At 36.3% G+C, this 18,629-nt stretch overlaps 1 protein-coding gene across 2 annotated transcripts in view; it reads right to left on the bottom strand.

Annotated features, from left to right (window-relative positions):
• The window catches only part of LOC143911652 (uncharacterized), a 115,680-nt gene that overhangs the window by 22,776 nt on the left and 74,275 nt on the right, over positions 1 to 18,629 (bottom strand). The window contains exons 1-2 of one of the 2 annotated variants that reach the window (XM_077430633.1): positions 18,512 to 18,574; positions 10,926 to 11,048 (exon numbers count right to left, since the gene is read on the bottom strand). In XM_077430633.1, the coding sequence (XP_077286759.1) occupies positions 10,926 to 11,048; positions 18,512 to 18,524 (136 nt within the window). In that variant the 5' untranslated portion in view covers positions 18,525 to 18,574. Of the gene's footprint in view, positions 1 to 10,925; positions 11,049 to 18,511; positions 18,575 to 18,629 lie in introns of those variants that run through there. The other variant, XM_077430632.1, reaches the window with a different exon arrangement.

The raw sequence follows: 18,629 nt of genomic DNA on the forward strand, positions 1-18,629 counted from the left end.
TTGACAGTAATACAACCAGTAAATCAATAGCGCGCTCCTCGAATACCAATTACAAAACCCAACCGGGTACAATTTATACACCGTTTATGACGAACACCTGTGCCTTAATGTATTCCCACATAAACACGACATCAAAGTATCATATTGTTTATCGAATAATGAACGGACACATTTAAATGTCGGACCGGAAGCTGTACCAATTTACATAAACGGTCAACCGGTTGGGTGGGTGCACACTATCGGTTGCGATAAGTGCGTGAAAGCTCACCAAGATGCCCTCTTTGATAGCTCAATCGTTCAAAGTTTCCCTTTTTTCTTCCCTTTCACCTTTTCGTGGATACTGTGCGCTTCCAGGTAGCAGATTAAAGGATACACGTAACAAGACATATGCTAGCTCGGTTTCGTCGAGGCTTCCATTCTTCGACGAAGAGGTGAAACAGGATGTTGCGCGTGTCCCCACAGAAAAAAAAGATGAATGGAATAATAGAGGAACACGTGGACGACACGTGATCGAGCAACTCTTTTATTCGAGCCATGGATGTATTAATACAATCAAAGGTGCAAAATTTAAAAGATGAAATATCAGTTTACATTCGCTTTGAATCGCACTGTACATGTATTATTTATGACTTTTCATCAAACCGCAACGTTGGTGTAATTTCCCCGACGACATATGCATACAATGAGAGTACAATCTCGAAAACGACCTCCCAGTGAAATCAACCCTTAACTGCCACCACCCCCCAGGGATGTAAATAAGATCTCGCGGGAACGACGGCGAACAAAAGTGCAACCCTTATATTTATTTAAAATGCGTTCGCGCGGGAGGGGTCGGATTTAAATTATCATTGGCTTATTTTGGTTTTAAATCCCTCCCACCCTTCCGACCCCCAACTTCCCTTACATGAAAGGATTGCGGAATAGGGAGATCGTTATGCTAACGCCATGGAAACATTAGACGCCATTTCGATTAACACCGAATTTATATCACCCTTTGGAAAATATACGAGCATAATCAAAATAAAACGATTATTTAACCATTGTACAGAGTGCGGCATAGAAATACATATAATGATCTTTAAAATAAAAAATTAATATATTTTATTTCATAATAAATGGTTAATATCATGCCATTTTTAAAAAAATGAGACATACCGAACTCAAATGTTGATTCATAACGGTTAATAGTATTAAAACGTTTTTTTTTTTTAAATCACTAAAATAATAATGTAATCACTATTTTAGCAGTTATGTAATGCTTTGATCATTTTTTAATAGTATGTACTATCACCCGGCCGATCTTGGATAGCCTATCTGTCTTCATGTGTATATATTCATATACGTGTCGAATAACGTGCAGTTTGTATTATTCGAGACGGGATAAGTAAATAGGCGTTCGGTCTTCGACCGGTTCGCTGTTTTTTAAATTACTTCGAGGCCGCCAAATTGGGAATTCATCGATTCAAATGGTAAAAACTCGATCGCGAGCCGCCACTGAGCGTAACCCTCGCGGTGCATTTCCATATCAAAGCGACCCCATCCGCACGAGAACCTTTTAAGTAAACACGCTCGGACCTTTGTGCCTGGTCAACTTTGACCAACTCAAATAAGAGGAGAAAAACCGCTTTTCATACATTATACAGACCCCCATCCGCCACGGCTGCAGCCTCGGAAAAGCGGTCTTCTTTGAACCCTTCTTTCGGATTGATCCGCTCTCCCTGTGATGATATTATTCCACACCAGTACAATATTAAATATGGCGCGGGTTATGCTTACATTAAATACCCCGATCGATGTATTCATACTATTAAATTTTATATTTACTACCTCAAATAAGCGATGCCAGTTTTCCGAACATCTTCATGTGTAAACAATATGGAAATACGATGTCTTTACATATAGAACGGACTTGGGAAACCTTTTTGCTCGGACGCATGAGGGTCAAACGAGTCAGAGGCGGTTCGTGCCGATTCATTTATTTGCATTTAATATTTGATCAAATTAAGGAAATTAATGTCATGGATCGAATTAGCGCACACATCATTTCTAGACGCGCTTTTTTTACGACTAATTGCAACAAAATGGTCAGTCGACGTACGCCTCGTATTTTATAGGGGGAAAGATCGTAGGATATCGAAATTAATTACCCTATCTGATGGAAAGATCAGTGCGGAGGGGATACTTTATCGAGAATTCAAATGAGCTCGGAATGAATTTATGCAAATTAACGATCGTTTACGAACGTTGGATAAATATTAAAGATACTTTTATATGTGTGCCGTAAAAGTTAAGTGGCGTGCAGCCGCCCCTGAACGCTATCCTCAAGAGACCGACGGACAAACATCGAATGGACTTTGTAAAATGGAAATGTAGACTTTCGCTTCGACCACATTAAGCGGCTGAAAATTCGCCATCGTTGTTGTCGAATGTTTTTTCAAAGCATAGAATGAGTTCCCTTGTAGAATTTGCGTGATGAAAAATCTACCCTAGCGTCTTGTGCTCACCCCCCAGTGTGTACAGAACTACCCCAATATGTTTTACGGTGGAGTACAAGACTTTTTTATGAGCATTAAGATGTTTAGCAAGGATATTGACGACCGGCGACACATGTTTGAATTGTAAAATATCACTAGCCCCTAAATAAACGACGTGTTTTGTATGTAATTTAAACATATCTACGACGTAAAATAAATATAAAGTGCTTCATAATATATACGTGTATGTATTTACATCCTATAATTATAATATGTATTACTATTGAATAGGCTATACATGCCTAGTATAAAATATGGGTGGGTTAATTACATATCGTCAATCTTGATTTGTAGAACATTATTTGTAAAACAGTGCGATACAATTTATATTCATTAAAAATATGAAAAAATGAATATAAAATTTATGCATATTGGCGTTGGGACGATGCTTTTGGCATAAAAAAATGGTTCACTATTGTCAACCATCCTTTTTCCTCTCTAACTTTGTATACGATTATATTTGAGCGGTATGTTATTTGACGAGCACTCAGCCAACGCCGAAGACTACTTTTAACGAAAGGTCGGATGGTAATTATGGCACAAATGAATAAAAAAGGTCACTTCAGAGGCCGAACTCAACAGTTGCTTTATATTTTTCAAGCAATTATAATAATTTATAAAAAATAAAATAATTTTTTAAACAAGATGGGATTGATATATTGAATGTAATTATTAATAAAAAAAATCAATGGAAATGTAATATTAGCGTTAAATATTTTCTATGAGCTACGAAGACAAAATTCTCATTTTGACTAATTAAAAAAAAATAGTACATTTGCCAAAGACATGTTTAAGTTGAAAGTGGAAGAAGAGAACGTTTCGCTAGCTTTTAGATATTATTTATTTATATGATGGTTTAGCGATACGGCCAATCGAAACTTGAAACCAATTGAAACTTGCCTCGCACCAATGATACCGAGTCAAAATCCGATGTTTGCTTATAACATTTCTTATGATTTTAGATTTGAAATTGAAATTTGATTCAAAAGAGTCTAAAATCAAATTGTAACTACTTTCAATAATCTAATATTGATTCTAAATGCTTCAATTAAATCGCTTTCATATCTGTATTGAGTAAAAAATCACTTATGTTAATTCCCTATTCGTGTATTTGAACCCTGATCGGAAGTGACCGGAAAAAGGTTGTTCATAGCCCTTGACGCGTGCCAACCCTTCCAAGAGGGGATAAAAAAATACACATATCGCACATACATACATATATTTTTAAATCACTTAGGGTTGGCGTTTCCGAATGATAAATGGCCGAGCAACTGGTAGCCAGTGTGGGTTGTGTCGACAGAGCGCCAAACGTCGCGGCACTCAACGGGTTAATTTTTTCAATAAAAATTTATGTAAATAAATCCACAACAAGCCGGCGGGCTCTCTTATCGACTGCAGAAGAAAAATATTGTTTATTTCACGCACGCTGATCAAAGCCTATAAGAGGCTTTTTGTTTGTACTTAAACAGAAATCATACGCTCTGATTGCCAGTGAAAAAATTAATTTCGTCCGTCGGCGCGATGATGTAAAGGCAAAATATATAATTTGAATAACGCAACACATTTTAAGCAACGCAGACGTGCGTGCGTACGCCATGTATAGATTTGTCTTAAATGATTTTAATTTATAACTGATAAAATCAGACAATTGAAGTACAGCGTGAACGTTCGACCCAAATGCATCTTGAACGATTATAAATATGTATTGTACATATTTTACATACGGAAATAAATAACAACAAAACTACACACTATAAAACGCTTGAATTGTAGTTAAAATAAATACTAATCTCTCCGTTTGTATGTAAATTTTAAGTATCAGAGATACGCATGAAAGTTTCATGCCTCGAAGAGACTGTAATAGAACTTGTATGTATAGCAATGATTTAATACATATATACGAACATCAGTACATGCACGGTGAAAAATGATGTTTGCGTTAACTCGTACACTCACTTCCTACACTTTATTAATTTAACCGAAAGGTCACGTTGTTTATATTATGTATGCATAATTAAATAAGCGAGTGAGTTCGGCACTCAAGCGCGACCAACGGCGCCACTGTGCATTGTTTGGTTGTGCGCTGTTTATTTTAAAATCGTTTAATCTCTTAGACGTCGATATGGCTATGGTGGAATGCATGGTGAGTGAGGGTGGACTAATTTTTAATTTTACACTAGGGTTGAGGTTTATGGCGTCGGTTCAATAGGCGTAGATAGGTTCTTGGTGTCGATGAAGCGTGTTGGTCTGAAGAGTGCTGGCAGACTGAGATAAGGGATGACCGGCGAGGGATGAATATTTATAGTCCAGCGACTTTCAACAGTCCGCCCTTAACCAAATAGCCTAAGGAAAATGGTTGGCAACATCGTGTACTTGTACCAATGTACCTAACTTCGTGTACTAAGTAGGGCTACATAGCTACAAACCATACGTAAAGCACGTATTTATTCTTGTTAATATATTGTTAGTAATTCTTGATAATTCAAATGATACTTAATGACAGTTACACAGGTCTAATCATAGTGCTTTTAGTTTGGCACAAATTGGATATCGGACACAATTCATCATATCAAATGCATGATTGGCGATTTATGTAATAGTAAATTGAATTTAATATTTCGTATGATTGATATTTCATTTTTACTGGTATATGTATAAGTTATCGCGACGGCCTCCAGTTATAATCTCAAAGCCATGACAGATAATATGGAATAGTATAGGAATAGGAAATGCATAATTTGGTGCTGATTAGTTAAGTGTAAAAAATACACTATAGTCATAGACAAATTTAATTTTATATGAATATTTTGACATCACAATGCTTACTAGATAATTTCAAATGAAATTTATACACGAGTTTTCGCATCTAAGACAGATTTGAATTCTGATGTTTTGATTCTTATCATTGCAAAATTAATTAAAAAATTAAAATCTATTAATAAATCGCTCTGCCGCAAGTACATGCGCGAGATGAGTTTCCAGTATTAGAACGTTAATTACATCAAGCTTAGATTACATAATTTGGATATTACACAACTAATTTCAAAAATTCAAATTTTGTCGAATTCTATTTATATTTTTCACACACAGCACGATATTCGCAATTGAAAAATACGGCATATTATTTTCGTAAGAATTTTCGAATTAGCATATGAAAAATGAGTACACGCTAACTATTTTCAAGCACCGGCAGTCAAGTGTGGTAAAATATCGCCCAGACCGAACTGAAGAGACTTTAGTAGTGTAACGAGCGTCGGCGACACTTATTCCAATTCAAATCGAGTTAGTGTCGGATTTAGTTTTAGCCAGGGTGAGGTGGAAGCGCGAGGGGGAGGCAGGGGTCAGGGCGAGAGTGACCCTCCTCTGCAGAAACAAAGGAAAACGGATCTTGGGTGAGCATGCCTTAAGGGATGATTTGAGGTGCTTTCGCCGATTTGTCATGCGGCAAGCTGTTGCCCCTTGAACGAAGTTTTATGCACGATTTATGTAATAAAAGGGAAGAAAAGGGAGTGAGGGGGGTCTCGCTCTCTCGGCACCGGCAATAATGCATGGAGTTGGTCCATTATTTCGTGTGTGCGCGCCACGGGGAAACTGAATTGAGTGAAAAGTATTTACGCCTGTAAAATGGAGTGAAAAGAACTTTGTAACACGAGAGCGCCCGGCTAAATCAAACTGGGAAAAGCGGGGGAAAAACCTGCGACAAAACGCAATTGCCTCTAGCACTTTGCCGTTTATACACACCTATGTATGTACGTGGGAAACATATCGATTTAGTCAAACTGCACTAGAGTGCTTAGATTTCATTCTTATCGTATACACTCTACAGTTGTTTATTAGAGATAACTTAAAGAGAGTATTCAGGAGATGGCATGTATACATATATTGTATTGATTTGAGCAATAACATATACATATGTATGTATATCCGGAATATTGATTGAATATACACTGTTTGTATTTTAACTTCTTTTCGCACTGATTAAAAGGGCGTTACTTTTCATTGAAAAAAATCACTATAAATAAACTCAATATACGTATTAGATACTTACAAATATTGGTCACTATTACATACGTAAATAAATTATATTTATATAAGTTATGTTTACATAAATTCAAATACTTACTAGGCAACAAGCTACGTATGCATTATAGTCCTGCAAATTAAACAAAGAAATGCAACGTTTCGCACAAAAGCGGAACAAAATAAAAACAATGTGTAATTTAAAACAACAATTAAAATGTTCTTATTAATTAGTCGTAGCCATATTTCTCGGAAAATAATTAAAAATATTAAATAAAAAATAAAATTGAAACCGTATGTGACTTGTACGTACAGCGTGGAACACGCGCCTTACAAAACCTTGTCACTTGTGTTGTCGGTAATTAATATTAATTTTAACGGCACATAAACACACAAATTTAAAGATCAAGATTTTTGCTTATATCTCAAATTACACACTGAGAGGCTCAAATTTATACGAGTGTAAATTTTTCGAGAAACTTGCGAGCATTTTCAACGCGGCCAAGTAAATATTGTATCACGCTGCGTGTGTTTCGTTGGCGAGGCGTGTTTGCGAAAATTTATATGACAATCCGGTAATTGTATTGTGTGTATGTTCCGCTTTGTGAAATCTTAATATCCATGTACGTGAATATTCATAGCCCATCATTGCATAAAGTGAAATATAATATCGTTTTAATTTAATTAACCTTCTGACTATATCTGAGAGCGTCCATCACATGCACTTACATACCTATGTACGGCCGCAATATAAAAGCCCCTTTTGTATTATAAAATCCATTTTGCATCCCTCACAATGTGTCCAGTGTCCACCCCGTTTCCACCCTCGCTGATTGGCCCATCAAATCGGCCATCTTTTATCCGATTGCCTGGTCCACCCGACCCCACTCACCCTGCTGCCATATTACTTGATACAATTTCAACCGCCCAACCCCCGGACACAATTGCGAGGCAGCACAATGAGGAAGCAAATGAAATGCAACCCAAATGGGATGAAACCGTTTTTCAATAAAATTTTGGAAAAGTGTCCCACTTGGGTACGGACCTGAGAAGAATTCTTCGTCGGCATATTGAGCTTTCTAAGAAAGCTTTCACAAAACTGAGATTTTTATAGAAATGTGTTTATATTTTTCATTTCTTGGGAAGCCTTTCACGTTTGCAACATTAAGTAAATAGGAAAGCGGAAAATGCATTCAATTTGCGTAGCACAAAGGAGTCCCTTTGACTCAGATTTTGTCCCTCTCCTACGGAATCTCCCCCGTGTAAGGACTCCATTTAAAACGTCATACATTTTATTTTCGAATTGAAAAAGGGGGTGACACAGTTGTACCGTGACAAACATAAAAAATGAAAATTACTATTAATAACAAGCATGTACTTAGATTTATTCGCTTCGAAAAGCTATCGTAAATCATCAAATCAGTACTATGATATTAAAATACGGATAATAGTATCATACATTTCTCTATAAAAATTCAAGCTTTAATTATAGCTTATTAATTTTTATTATTTTCTAGTCGCGGTGCGATTATAACAATTACCAAAATTAACGGTTATCGTACATAAATAACTTGACAGGTAGGGAGAAAAATAATTACAAGCACGCCGAAAGTGGAATTCGTAAGTTTTATTCAAATACTGTTTAATTACCCCCCCCAATCAAGTAATGATACACAATTAAAGCGCGTGCAAAGTGGATGATTATCATTTCATTCTCCCAAAAAATCGTTTTTCCGTATTCTGCATCACTCTTTAATCCGAGTGCACTCTTTTCGTTGCAATGGTCAGTGCACTTGGAAACTTGGTCGAGAACAGCGAGCCGAAATTTACAGGCACAATTCCGTGTGCGATCGCAGTGGCGAGATAAGTCACGAAAACAGACCGTTTTCGAGAAATCATCTTAACTCATCAAAAATTACAGTGGCAGGCACGCGGTTTATTTTGATGAGCGATTTTTGCATGAGGCCACAAACATACATACATACATACATACAATAGGATCGCTTCCGTGGTCAGTTATCTACCGAAAAGATCATGCCCCAGTTATTTTTGAAAGAGCACACACCTGCGTGCTGTTCAAAAATTGTATATAAATACGATATGTATGCATAACGTTAGTTTCTTCGAATAAATACGCGCGGTATTCAAATGAATCTTGTGTTTTCTGACTCGCGTCAAAATCACGTCTGTGTGTGCGGTAATTTTTTTGAGCATGAGTAATTTCAATTTTGCCACAGTTTCGACAATGATTCATGTCTACTTTGAATACTGACGATGCGGTGCATACGCGCGCGCGTCTGCTCTCGAAATTAATTAAATGTCTCGAAACTCAACGAAATCAACCATTGGAAAAATTGGCCAACAAATCATATTCACATCGCTAGAGCAGTTAATAAGCAGCTTAACTTAACTAGCCTTACGCGTCTTAAAGAATATAACAATAGACGAGATCGTGATATTTTTTCAACGATTCTAAGAAAAGTTCTATTTTTCGCATTCATAATGGCATACAATGACGAAATTTTATTTAAAATGGACACTATGTATGTATGTACTTATGTACGCCAGGCCTAACTTTCAGTTCACTAGGCACTTTTCTAATTTTTTTTCAAAACATCAATTGGTTGATGGCACAGGACATTGTTTAAAATCAATGAAATTTTTTAACGTTCCCTTGATGCGACGAAAGTTTTCCACTAGGTCCATTGATGAAAATCCAAAATTCGCGTTTTTCGCTCCAGCCTAATGTTCATATAAATTTGATTCTGAACACTGATTCCTTATACATTTTAGTATCCCAAAATTCAAGATTCATTTTAGTATCCCTAATTCGGAGAATTAGATTATAATGAGCGTTTTCCAGTCGACAATAAATAGTAAAAAACATATTGAATCACTATAAATATGACATTTGATTGAATGCGTAATAGATATGATAGAAAAATATTCAATTTTTATAATTTTAGTTAATTTTCGGTAGATTCTGAAAATCAAATTAAATTAAATCAACGGTAAAATTCTTTATTACTAAATTATAAGGAATTTTCATAAGAAAAAAAGGTGTCTGTATTTTAATCGTTAAGCTTAATTTATACTTTACCTTTTGAGGTAAATGACGTATGTATACATATCAAGGTACATATGGACATAAATACTACTATTCATCTAGCGGAGCGCTCAAACCCTACCCATAAATACGACCAATTGATATTGATACGATTTAAATTGTATCGATTCCGTTATAAGATCGCCTCTATACCACTTCCGTAATAGTTAAAGTTGACATTTTGAGTTAATAAAAGTGGCGAATAAATCACAAGCGCAACAAACCCCATAATGAGCGCTTATGACAATGGGGTCTCGGCGAGCTGTCGAACCGCCACCGCTCCAATTATTTTTTGACAGCACCGGCACGTGGGGTCCTAGAGACCCTGCCGACGATAAGATTCGATTAGATATACAGCCTCCGCGGCGTTGGGGCCCGCATGCAATTAGCGTCCGTCAAAGCGCCGTTCAATGGCGATAATGATAGACCGGAGCAATCTGAACCTCCCCATCTGACCACGTGAGCAAAACGGAATTAAAAAATTAACAAAAAAATACAACAACAACAACGGGAAATGTGTCATATTTTGAAAGGTTGCGTGCGCATTGGGTCACCCGACGTCGACCGTTCAACTAAAATATCACCAGTATTATAATTTGTACACATGTTTTGCTGCATAATAATAGTGGTGTAACATTCAATCGAACAATGCAGTTGACTATTAGAATTTTTAAAATATTAATCATATGTTGATTTTAAAAGATTATGAGGCTACTATTAGATTATCAAGAAGCCTTTGAAATTTGAAACTAGATCGAGCGACCGATCTCGGAAAATACATAATGATTCACATGAAATGCGTAAAACGTTTACGTATGTACATATTAGCGCTGAAAGATAAGATAATTGATAATATACTATAATAAAAATTTACTATAAATTATTAGCCAATACAGAAAAATTTGGCGCTAACATGTATCTTAGAATCTTATAATCGATCGACATAAATTGTTTCTATGAATTGCACTTGAAAACATTTTTATATGCATAAAACATTTTTATATATATATAAGTAAATAATATTCTGTTGATTTTTCTTTGCCATATAATATAAGTAAAATATAGGGCCATCAGGTTCGTACGTATGTAAATACCCGATGGCCCAATATTTTTCCTATAGTACGTATTAAATAGCTTGGGATTAAAAAAAATGAGTGTTTGTTTTTATGTGAACAAGAGAGGCTTAGAAGCTTTCTACAGAATATTGAAACAGAAATGTCATCTCGACAGAATTGTACTAGTTTAAATTAAATTGAATAGTTTACCTGGTGATGTAAGTCCTAAACGTGCATGAAGTGCTGCTTTGTGTTGATCGAAAGTGTCCAATGGCGGTGATCTCCACGCCATATTTGCTGCTTCGCAATCGTCGTCTTTTAACCACATTTTTCCTGTAAAAGAAAAACAGGAAAATAAGTAAATTGATTTTAAGTAAGTATGTCGGTAGTATGTAAGTATGTACATACATAAACGACTAAGAGAATATCTTAAATATAACATGAACATACAATTCAAGCGAGTTGTAGGTAGACAATGGAGCATTCGACCGATGTTTACATTGCAATGTATTATTAATACGATAATACGATCCAGACAATTCGAATTTTCCGGGGTAAAATTGTCTGAGGCCGTGGTGAACTTGACCTTATGAGAATTGGCGGGAAATTTCTTTCAACGGAAAAACAAAACGTAAGTAACTAACCTACGCTACTAGGAGGGAGTACTACTGGTAGTAGTAGAGTGGTCTAGCTACGCAATTTTATCTTTTTGCCAATGCCCTGGGAACACGTCATCGGCGAAACATGCGAGGAGGAGAAGACTTGTCCGTTCATTAGTCCGGCCTATATATAGCCCCTATACACACGTGGTGGTAATGGTGGTGATAGTGGTGGTGGCGGTGGTGGAGAGGTGGTGGTGATTTCGTCTAGTCCAAGTCTCCATACACACTCCCGTCCTACGATTTCCACCCCCCATTTCCCACCTAGCTCCCTCCCAGTGCAACTAATCAGACGGACACGTATAACTGGCCGCTGAATGGAGCAGTCTAGTCCACCTGTCGTCAACCTTTTACTTTGTCAAATTTGATGGAAAACACAGAAACTGTAGCGTCGTGCAATTTCGAAATGATTTGCATCATTTTTTTTAAGTAAATCTACTTTGAGAAATTAACTCGTCAACGTTTGATAACAATTCCAATTCATTATCAGATTGATATTATCTGGAGTGAATTTAGATCATCAGAATTAATATGTTACAAATTTAGAGATAACTGTTTAAATGCATGCAATGCTCATGCTCATGCGTAATATTTTCAAAAAACAATTCCGAGATATCGTACTGTAAAAGTTGCATCAAAATTAGCAGAAGTTTTTAATCTAATGTATCATGTATCTAATAAAAAATCCATTTTCAATGAAACCATATATAATAAGGTCTATTCTTAGTAAAATAATAGTATACATATAAATTAAGATATTTAAAATTAATCATTGGTTTTGTTCCAACATTTTTAGTAAGAATTTAAGCAGACCAAATGGTCAATTTGATCGAATACTGGAAAAGAATTTAAGCAATATTCGACCAAAATACAAAATGCTATGTGTACATATATGTGTATAATTTATCCCATGAAGGCGTATCTTATACACACTAGTAAAGGTCTTATTATTATACTAGGTCTTATTTTCGACCCTCGAAAAATATTATTGGTCATGAATATAATCCCAATGTACCTATACGTATGTGTTAAAGTAATACAAATAATTGTGGAATGTATCTTTTAGCTTAATTTCCTCAATTGTTGTGCGCCCCTGTAGAATCAGTGGTTAGCAGTGTCTGTCGTAGAGACCGTAGTAGCCGCCTCCCCAAATCCACCGACTCGCCACCCGGTTCCCACCCCACTCTTCCAGGACTCCCTTCGGCCCTAGGGAGGCTGACATCAAGGGCACAACGCGGCCAATGTTTACTTCTGCCGTCTAATTCAGTAATCAGCCGGATGTGAGGACAGGGCCGCACACAAATTAACGTTATGGCGTGTAAAATTGACCAAATCAACGTAAGCATGTATGGACATATGTAAGAATAATTCTGACACGCATCATTCGATATTTTAGCTAAAAAAATATATTTACATAATTTCTAATGCAAATATTGAGAACTGCATAGTTCGTTTACGCTTTTATATAGATTTCAAATTACGATAATTACGGTGTGCAACAAATTAAACTGTTTATTTACTCGATTATTAATTATAGTAGTAAAATGCTTACTAAGAGTCAATATTTGATTTTCAAATGAAACTTTCTCTGATTAAATTAATAGGATTATGTTGATTTATTTTACTGAGAACGTATGCAGGTATACCATGTTTACCATTTTTAGACTCGTACACATTTATCAAGCTACAAATAAGATCTCAACTGATTGTTTATGACGAATGTGAATGAAATGCGCTTACATATATTTTAAAATGTTAAATTGGATGCTTACATCTTAATTTTAGAATTTGTATTTAGATTAGAAGTAGGTACATTTAATCGATGTTTAGTGGACATTGTCAACAAAATTTGCTATAAAAAAACCATTAAATTTGTTACATGGTGAATGAAAATTTCATTACATTTTGAGTGCAATACAAAAGAAAAAAAAAGTTTTGGTATATGAGCCGTTATATTTGAAGGTGACGGAAATCCAATTTTTAGTTTCAAAAACACTATTTCTGTTTGACTTATTTCACAAATTATTTTAATTCGATATGTTCAGAATCTCGGAAAAGCAGAATAAACATAGTACAGGCCACCAGTATTTTTAAATATTGCTAAACGCAAAACATTATATTTAATGTTTTGCGAAATATTTCTCGAAATGAAGAAAAGTTGACTTATGCCACTTTCAAATATAACGGCTCATATATATGTAAATGTAATTTTAATTGAATTATATTATTGGACCTATCAATTCATAGTATTAAGTGTAAAGTAGATATATGTATGTATATAGAGGTAAAATCGCATTACGACTTCTCGAACATAATTATACACTCCAGATGATTCTCTGGATCTTGTCATATGTATTTTAAAAGTTTTCGTGTAAACAAAGCACGGGGCGGGGTTGAATTGGAGACATTCGAGTTGCATTGTCTACGCAGACGGACGTAATAGTACGGGGCGAGAGCTGGTTATGGGTGAACATTCGCAGCCGAGAGACTAATCAATATTAGCCACCCAGACCATCCCCCAGAGCCGTGCATGGACCACCCGGTCAGGGCAAAACCACCCCCTCGACCACCAGCCAGCCACTGCTCCGTCGCTACAACACCTCTCATTTCTTAAGATTTTATCGCAACGGAAAGAGTGTTTATATATGTGAAGACATTTACTGCAGTCTAAAAAGTACATAAGTACCTACAATATATAGGTACATATAATGGTTCTTATTAATATTTTTGTATATGTTGAGGTTGTATGTGTGGATAATTCGCTTTTCACTTCCGTATAAATAAGGGATATGGAAATGAAATTACCGGTTTATTTGCCTCTTTCAATTATAGTGGGCGATAAATTCTTTATCTGGACAAAAAGGGAGGCTTTTCGGCGAACGGTGAGGGCTCGAGAGTGCCGACAGGCCACCCATTCACAATAAATAATGGAACCAATCTATTTCCGCTTTGTGTGTTGCAAATGCAATCGTGCGATACACGAACACACAAGCGCACTTTTCGAATACATTATTTTAATCAAATATACATATTCAATTTTTAATTGAAATTAAATTTTAAATTAAGAAAAAATTTGATACTAAAAATGTATTCAAAAGTTAATTCGAATTAAGGATGTATTGAAACAACGCAAACAAATTCACTAAAATGACTAATCGAGAACGTTTCACATTATACATATATAATACATTCAATTTTAAAGCAAACTATTTAATTAAAATTTATATTTTTTCCATGATGCTATTAAGAGTTGCCCCTGGGCGACAACTACGTTAGTTAACTTGTACAATTATAAATATGTATATAGATCAAAGGTTTTTCAAATTATATTCAAATAGCATTGACGTAGTGCGTAGGATGGTTTTTCCCAATTTGATGAGCAACCATTTTAACAATGAAATTAGTTAAATTGGCAAACTCTGATTAGAAACGGTCGACTTTGTAGTCACAAATATCCAAGTCTGACCAGCAGTACTACAGAAATACTTATGAATAAATTCATTTCAATCGGGCTTAAGCTGGGGCTTGTGCCCGGGAGCCTCTCGGTGTTTAGCATTAACACAACCACAGAGTTATACTCCTGGCTATATATCTCATATAAAATACAATTTAAATTTTTGTATTACTTTCATGATGTTCTCAAACTTCAATGCATAGGATTTTATATCTTGCTTTTTTAGCAAAGCGGTTCAACATTCAATGTACATAAGTACTTCATATGTATCAATTCAATATTTTGCAAGTAAGCCGTTTTTTGTACATAATTCATCTCAATCGGGTGATTTGAGATAAAAGTAATTTTTTTCAATCAAACCGATAAAACTTTTATAATTTTTGGAAGAGCATCTATGTACCTCCCCCCGCGTCCTCCCGCCACGCACATACGCGAGCGTAAACAGTGAATATACGCACGTCGAAAAGCGAGCCGGGAAATTGTTTGTTTACGGCGTTTTCCGAGTATCGTTTTTGTTTTGTCTTACGTTTTGCAAAATTGTATTTTATTTGCAGTGCGTTGCAGAACTCGGGGCTTGTTTGCGGGGCGAGTCGGCTCTCCGGTCCAGTCGGGTCCACAGCAAACAGAATTAGAGAGAGGGCCCTCACTTACATAGTGCGCGCGTATGTGCGTGCGGCTGTTTACCCTCGCATTCATTGTTTACCTTATGCCCTTGTCCACTGATCAATAGGGGTGGTAGGGAGAAAGGTAGGGTAGTTCTTCCAGTTTCCCTTCTTCCCACCCACGCAACAGCGGTCCTTCGAGCCGGATCGAAAGGGCCAAAAACTCCCCCGTTTCCACCTCTCTTTTATTCTTTGATTCAATTATTCATCCGTTCGGAAAATTATCCGATTGTTATGATTTTTGTTTTACCGTTTGATTTTGCGTCGTCGCGAAATTCCCTACCTACAAATACACGAATTCCTTCTACGACAAATCATGTTAAACTAGCACTACTGAATAATATAAATCAATTTCGGAATAAGTATAAACACGACTTCAATTATTCGATCACTTCACGTATGTACAATACATATAAGACGTTTGTAATTGTATTAATGTTACAAAGGGTAATAATTTTACCCTCGTTCAATTCAAAGTTATTTCGTTTGTTTGTATAGAGATGTTTGGGGGCGATTGGTCCTTTCAGTAGATGTTAAATGATCAAAGGATAGACTGACCGTTACTTGCGAGGGAAGAATTTGAATTAAACGGGAAGAATGCACCCACTACAAAAAATGCAGAATTTTACAACGTATACGTATGTATGTATTATACGTTATACATACTTGTATATGACCTGTTAGAATTTCTATTGAAAATACCCATCCTAATTTCCCCCACTAGTATGGCTATTGGTTTGGTGCCCACACTTTAAGATTTTGAACGGACGAGAGGATCTTCCATTAGAGGGAATCAACTAAGCGATCTGCCCTCAAAGTTGATTCGAGGCCACGTGCTAGGGGCGAAAAGGGGGCTCTTATCAGGACCCGGGGCCATACCAGCCCTTGCCAAAGCTCACCCCCAACCCCCTCCACATTGGTCGAGAAAGTTACAAGAGCTTTTCGCCCTTTGTGTTAAACAGTTTCAAAGCAGCCGATAACGGCACGGAATAGCTAATACGGACATTCAAAATTATAAATTACATAATATCGACACGGAGATGTGTGCTTAATCTCAATTTTACGATTGGATATGCGTCTGTATCGAAGAACGAATGAGATTCGTGCCCATTCAACAACACCCGTCCAATCGGATTTAAATTATTTAAAAAAGGGCTAAGAGCACGCGTATCGTATGCAGCAACCCTTTCATATGGATAGAGGGTATTTTTTATGCGAAATAAACATGGAGATTGTGCAGGTATAAATTAAATTTTCCTCTTAAACACAAGTGATTATATATGTTTTTAAGAAATTTATGGTTAAAATGTATTATATGATCTGTTTATGTAGCATAAAATCATCAACTGTGCATATGTATATAGAAAATAATAACCCACGTAAGTTGATTCATATGGCGAATTACATTCCAACTGGTCAAAATATATTACAACTGAAAATACCGTTCAACTATCACTTGGTATCAGGTTAGATGGAGAGTTTAAGTTTTCGTGGAAATGTCATTCGACTAATAAATTGAGTTGGAAAGTCACATTTTTGTTTTGAACACATCTTAGAGTTATCGTACTACGGTGATCATTACCGTTATTCGTAACATCTAGCAAATATTAACGCATTATTGAATCTAAAGTATTCCTAAAAACATCAGACCTGTCAAAACTCAACTGTTATATTATAAATGGCGCACATTTTTTTAAAGTGTATTTGCTCTTTTAGAGATGTAATTTACAAGTTGAATTGTATTCGAATATAAATCACCTAAAAATATGTACACTTCGACTGAAACATATATAACAAATTATATATTAAATAAAAATAATAAGGGATGGAAAATGTATCCGATACACAATGTTAATTAACCATTTAAAAAAATCTTCTTATTAAAAATGCAACAGAAATTTGAATCATTTATATAAATATGAAGTTAATTGTATGTTGTTTATTTAACATAAAGAATTTTGCGTTCCTCGAACTCCTTAAAGTTCGCTTGTGTGCCCTCAGAGGATCCACGGACCATTGATTAAGACCCCACACTTGTATGTATAATAAATAAATTAATATTTCTTTAGTTTCGCTCAATAAATTGTACATGCAACGACCTGCGTACTATTATACATATACAATGTTATTCCGAAATCACATCACGAAAATTCAACCTCGTAAAAATGTACGATGGAGAGCCTCGTTTGCGTTTCGGAAGCGGCCCAAATCCAAGATCGAAATCAAAAAAAGTGCAACACATAATTACACGTCGGCACAACAGTGGCGCCGAACAGAAATATTTTGACTTCTCATTTGTAAAGTCAATCTTTTTTTTTTGTATTATCCACATCATAAACTTTTATGTTTTCAACAGTGTCGGAGTCGGGGCTTTCAACTCGTGATGGACGTTTACGAGTAGTGCAGAAACTCATTACACACACATATTTTATTATATACGTATACTCGAGACTTAGTTTAACGCCCCTGTCGCCAGTCGACGTCTCATATTTATATAAATTTGCAGCTAGGCAATGGCGGGGGTAGGACGAGGGGCACGTTTAACACTTTATGTACCGGGGGAGGGTTAAAGGGGGTTCGTTCGGAGCGGTCGTCGGACGAGGGGGATGAAAGTGGGTGGTCTGGGGAGGGGATGGCGCATGCGCCGCGGCGTCGAATCGATTTATTATTCTCGAATCTAGTGTTTGTGGCATCTATTCTCCATATATGACTATGTATGAGGCCAGCTGACGGAGACTTGTGTGGGTTGAGTGGGCGGTTTTTGGGGGGTTTTCCTCCCGGTCCTCCCCCTCGACAGGATTAGCCCCCCCCCCTCACGTCCTCCCCTTCCCGTCCCACATCCGGCGCGCCAGGCCACTGACGTGCCAACACACATTCGGAGGAGAACGACCTCGTCACTTGACCTTGTCCAAATTAATCCAATACTATTGTTTATACGCGAGATAAATCGATACGACTGTATAGTAGATATTTAATCGGTCTACATAGTAGTGTGGGCCAATTGACACGATCTAAACTTACTGATAGTGAACATCTTATAATGATGATCGGCCGGCGACCGCTCAACGAAACGAATAAATATTGACTGACGAATGATTTCGATTTGTCTGAATCTATTTGACAACAATATCAAGATAAA

Source organism: Arctopsyche grandis, chromosome 5, assembly GCF_051622035.1.
Source record: "Arctopsyche grandis isolate Sample6627 chromosome 5, ASM5162203v2, whole genome shotgun sequence".
Classification (NCBI taxonomy): domain Eukaryota; kingdom Metazoa; phylum Arthropoda; class Insecta; order Trichoptera; family Hydropsychidae; genus Arctopsyche; species Arctopsyche grandis.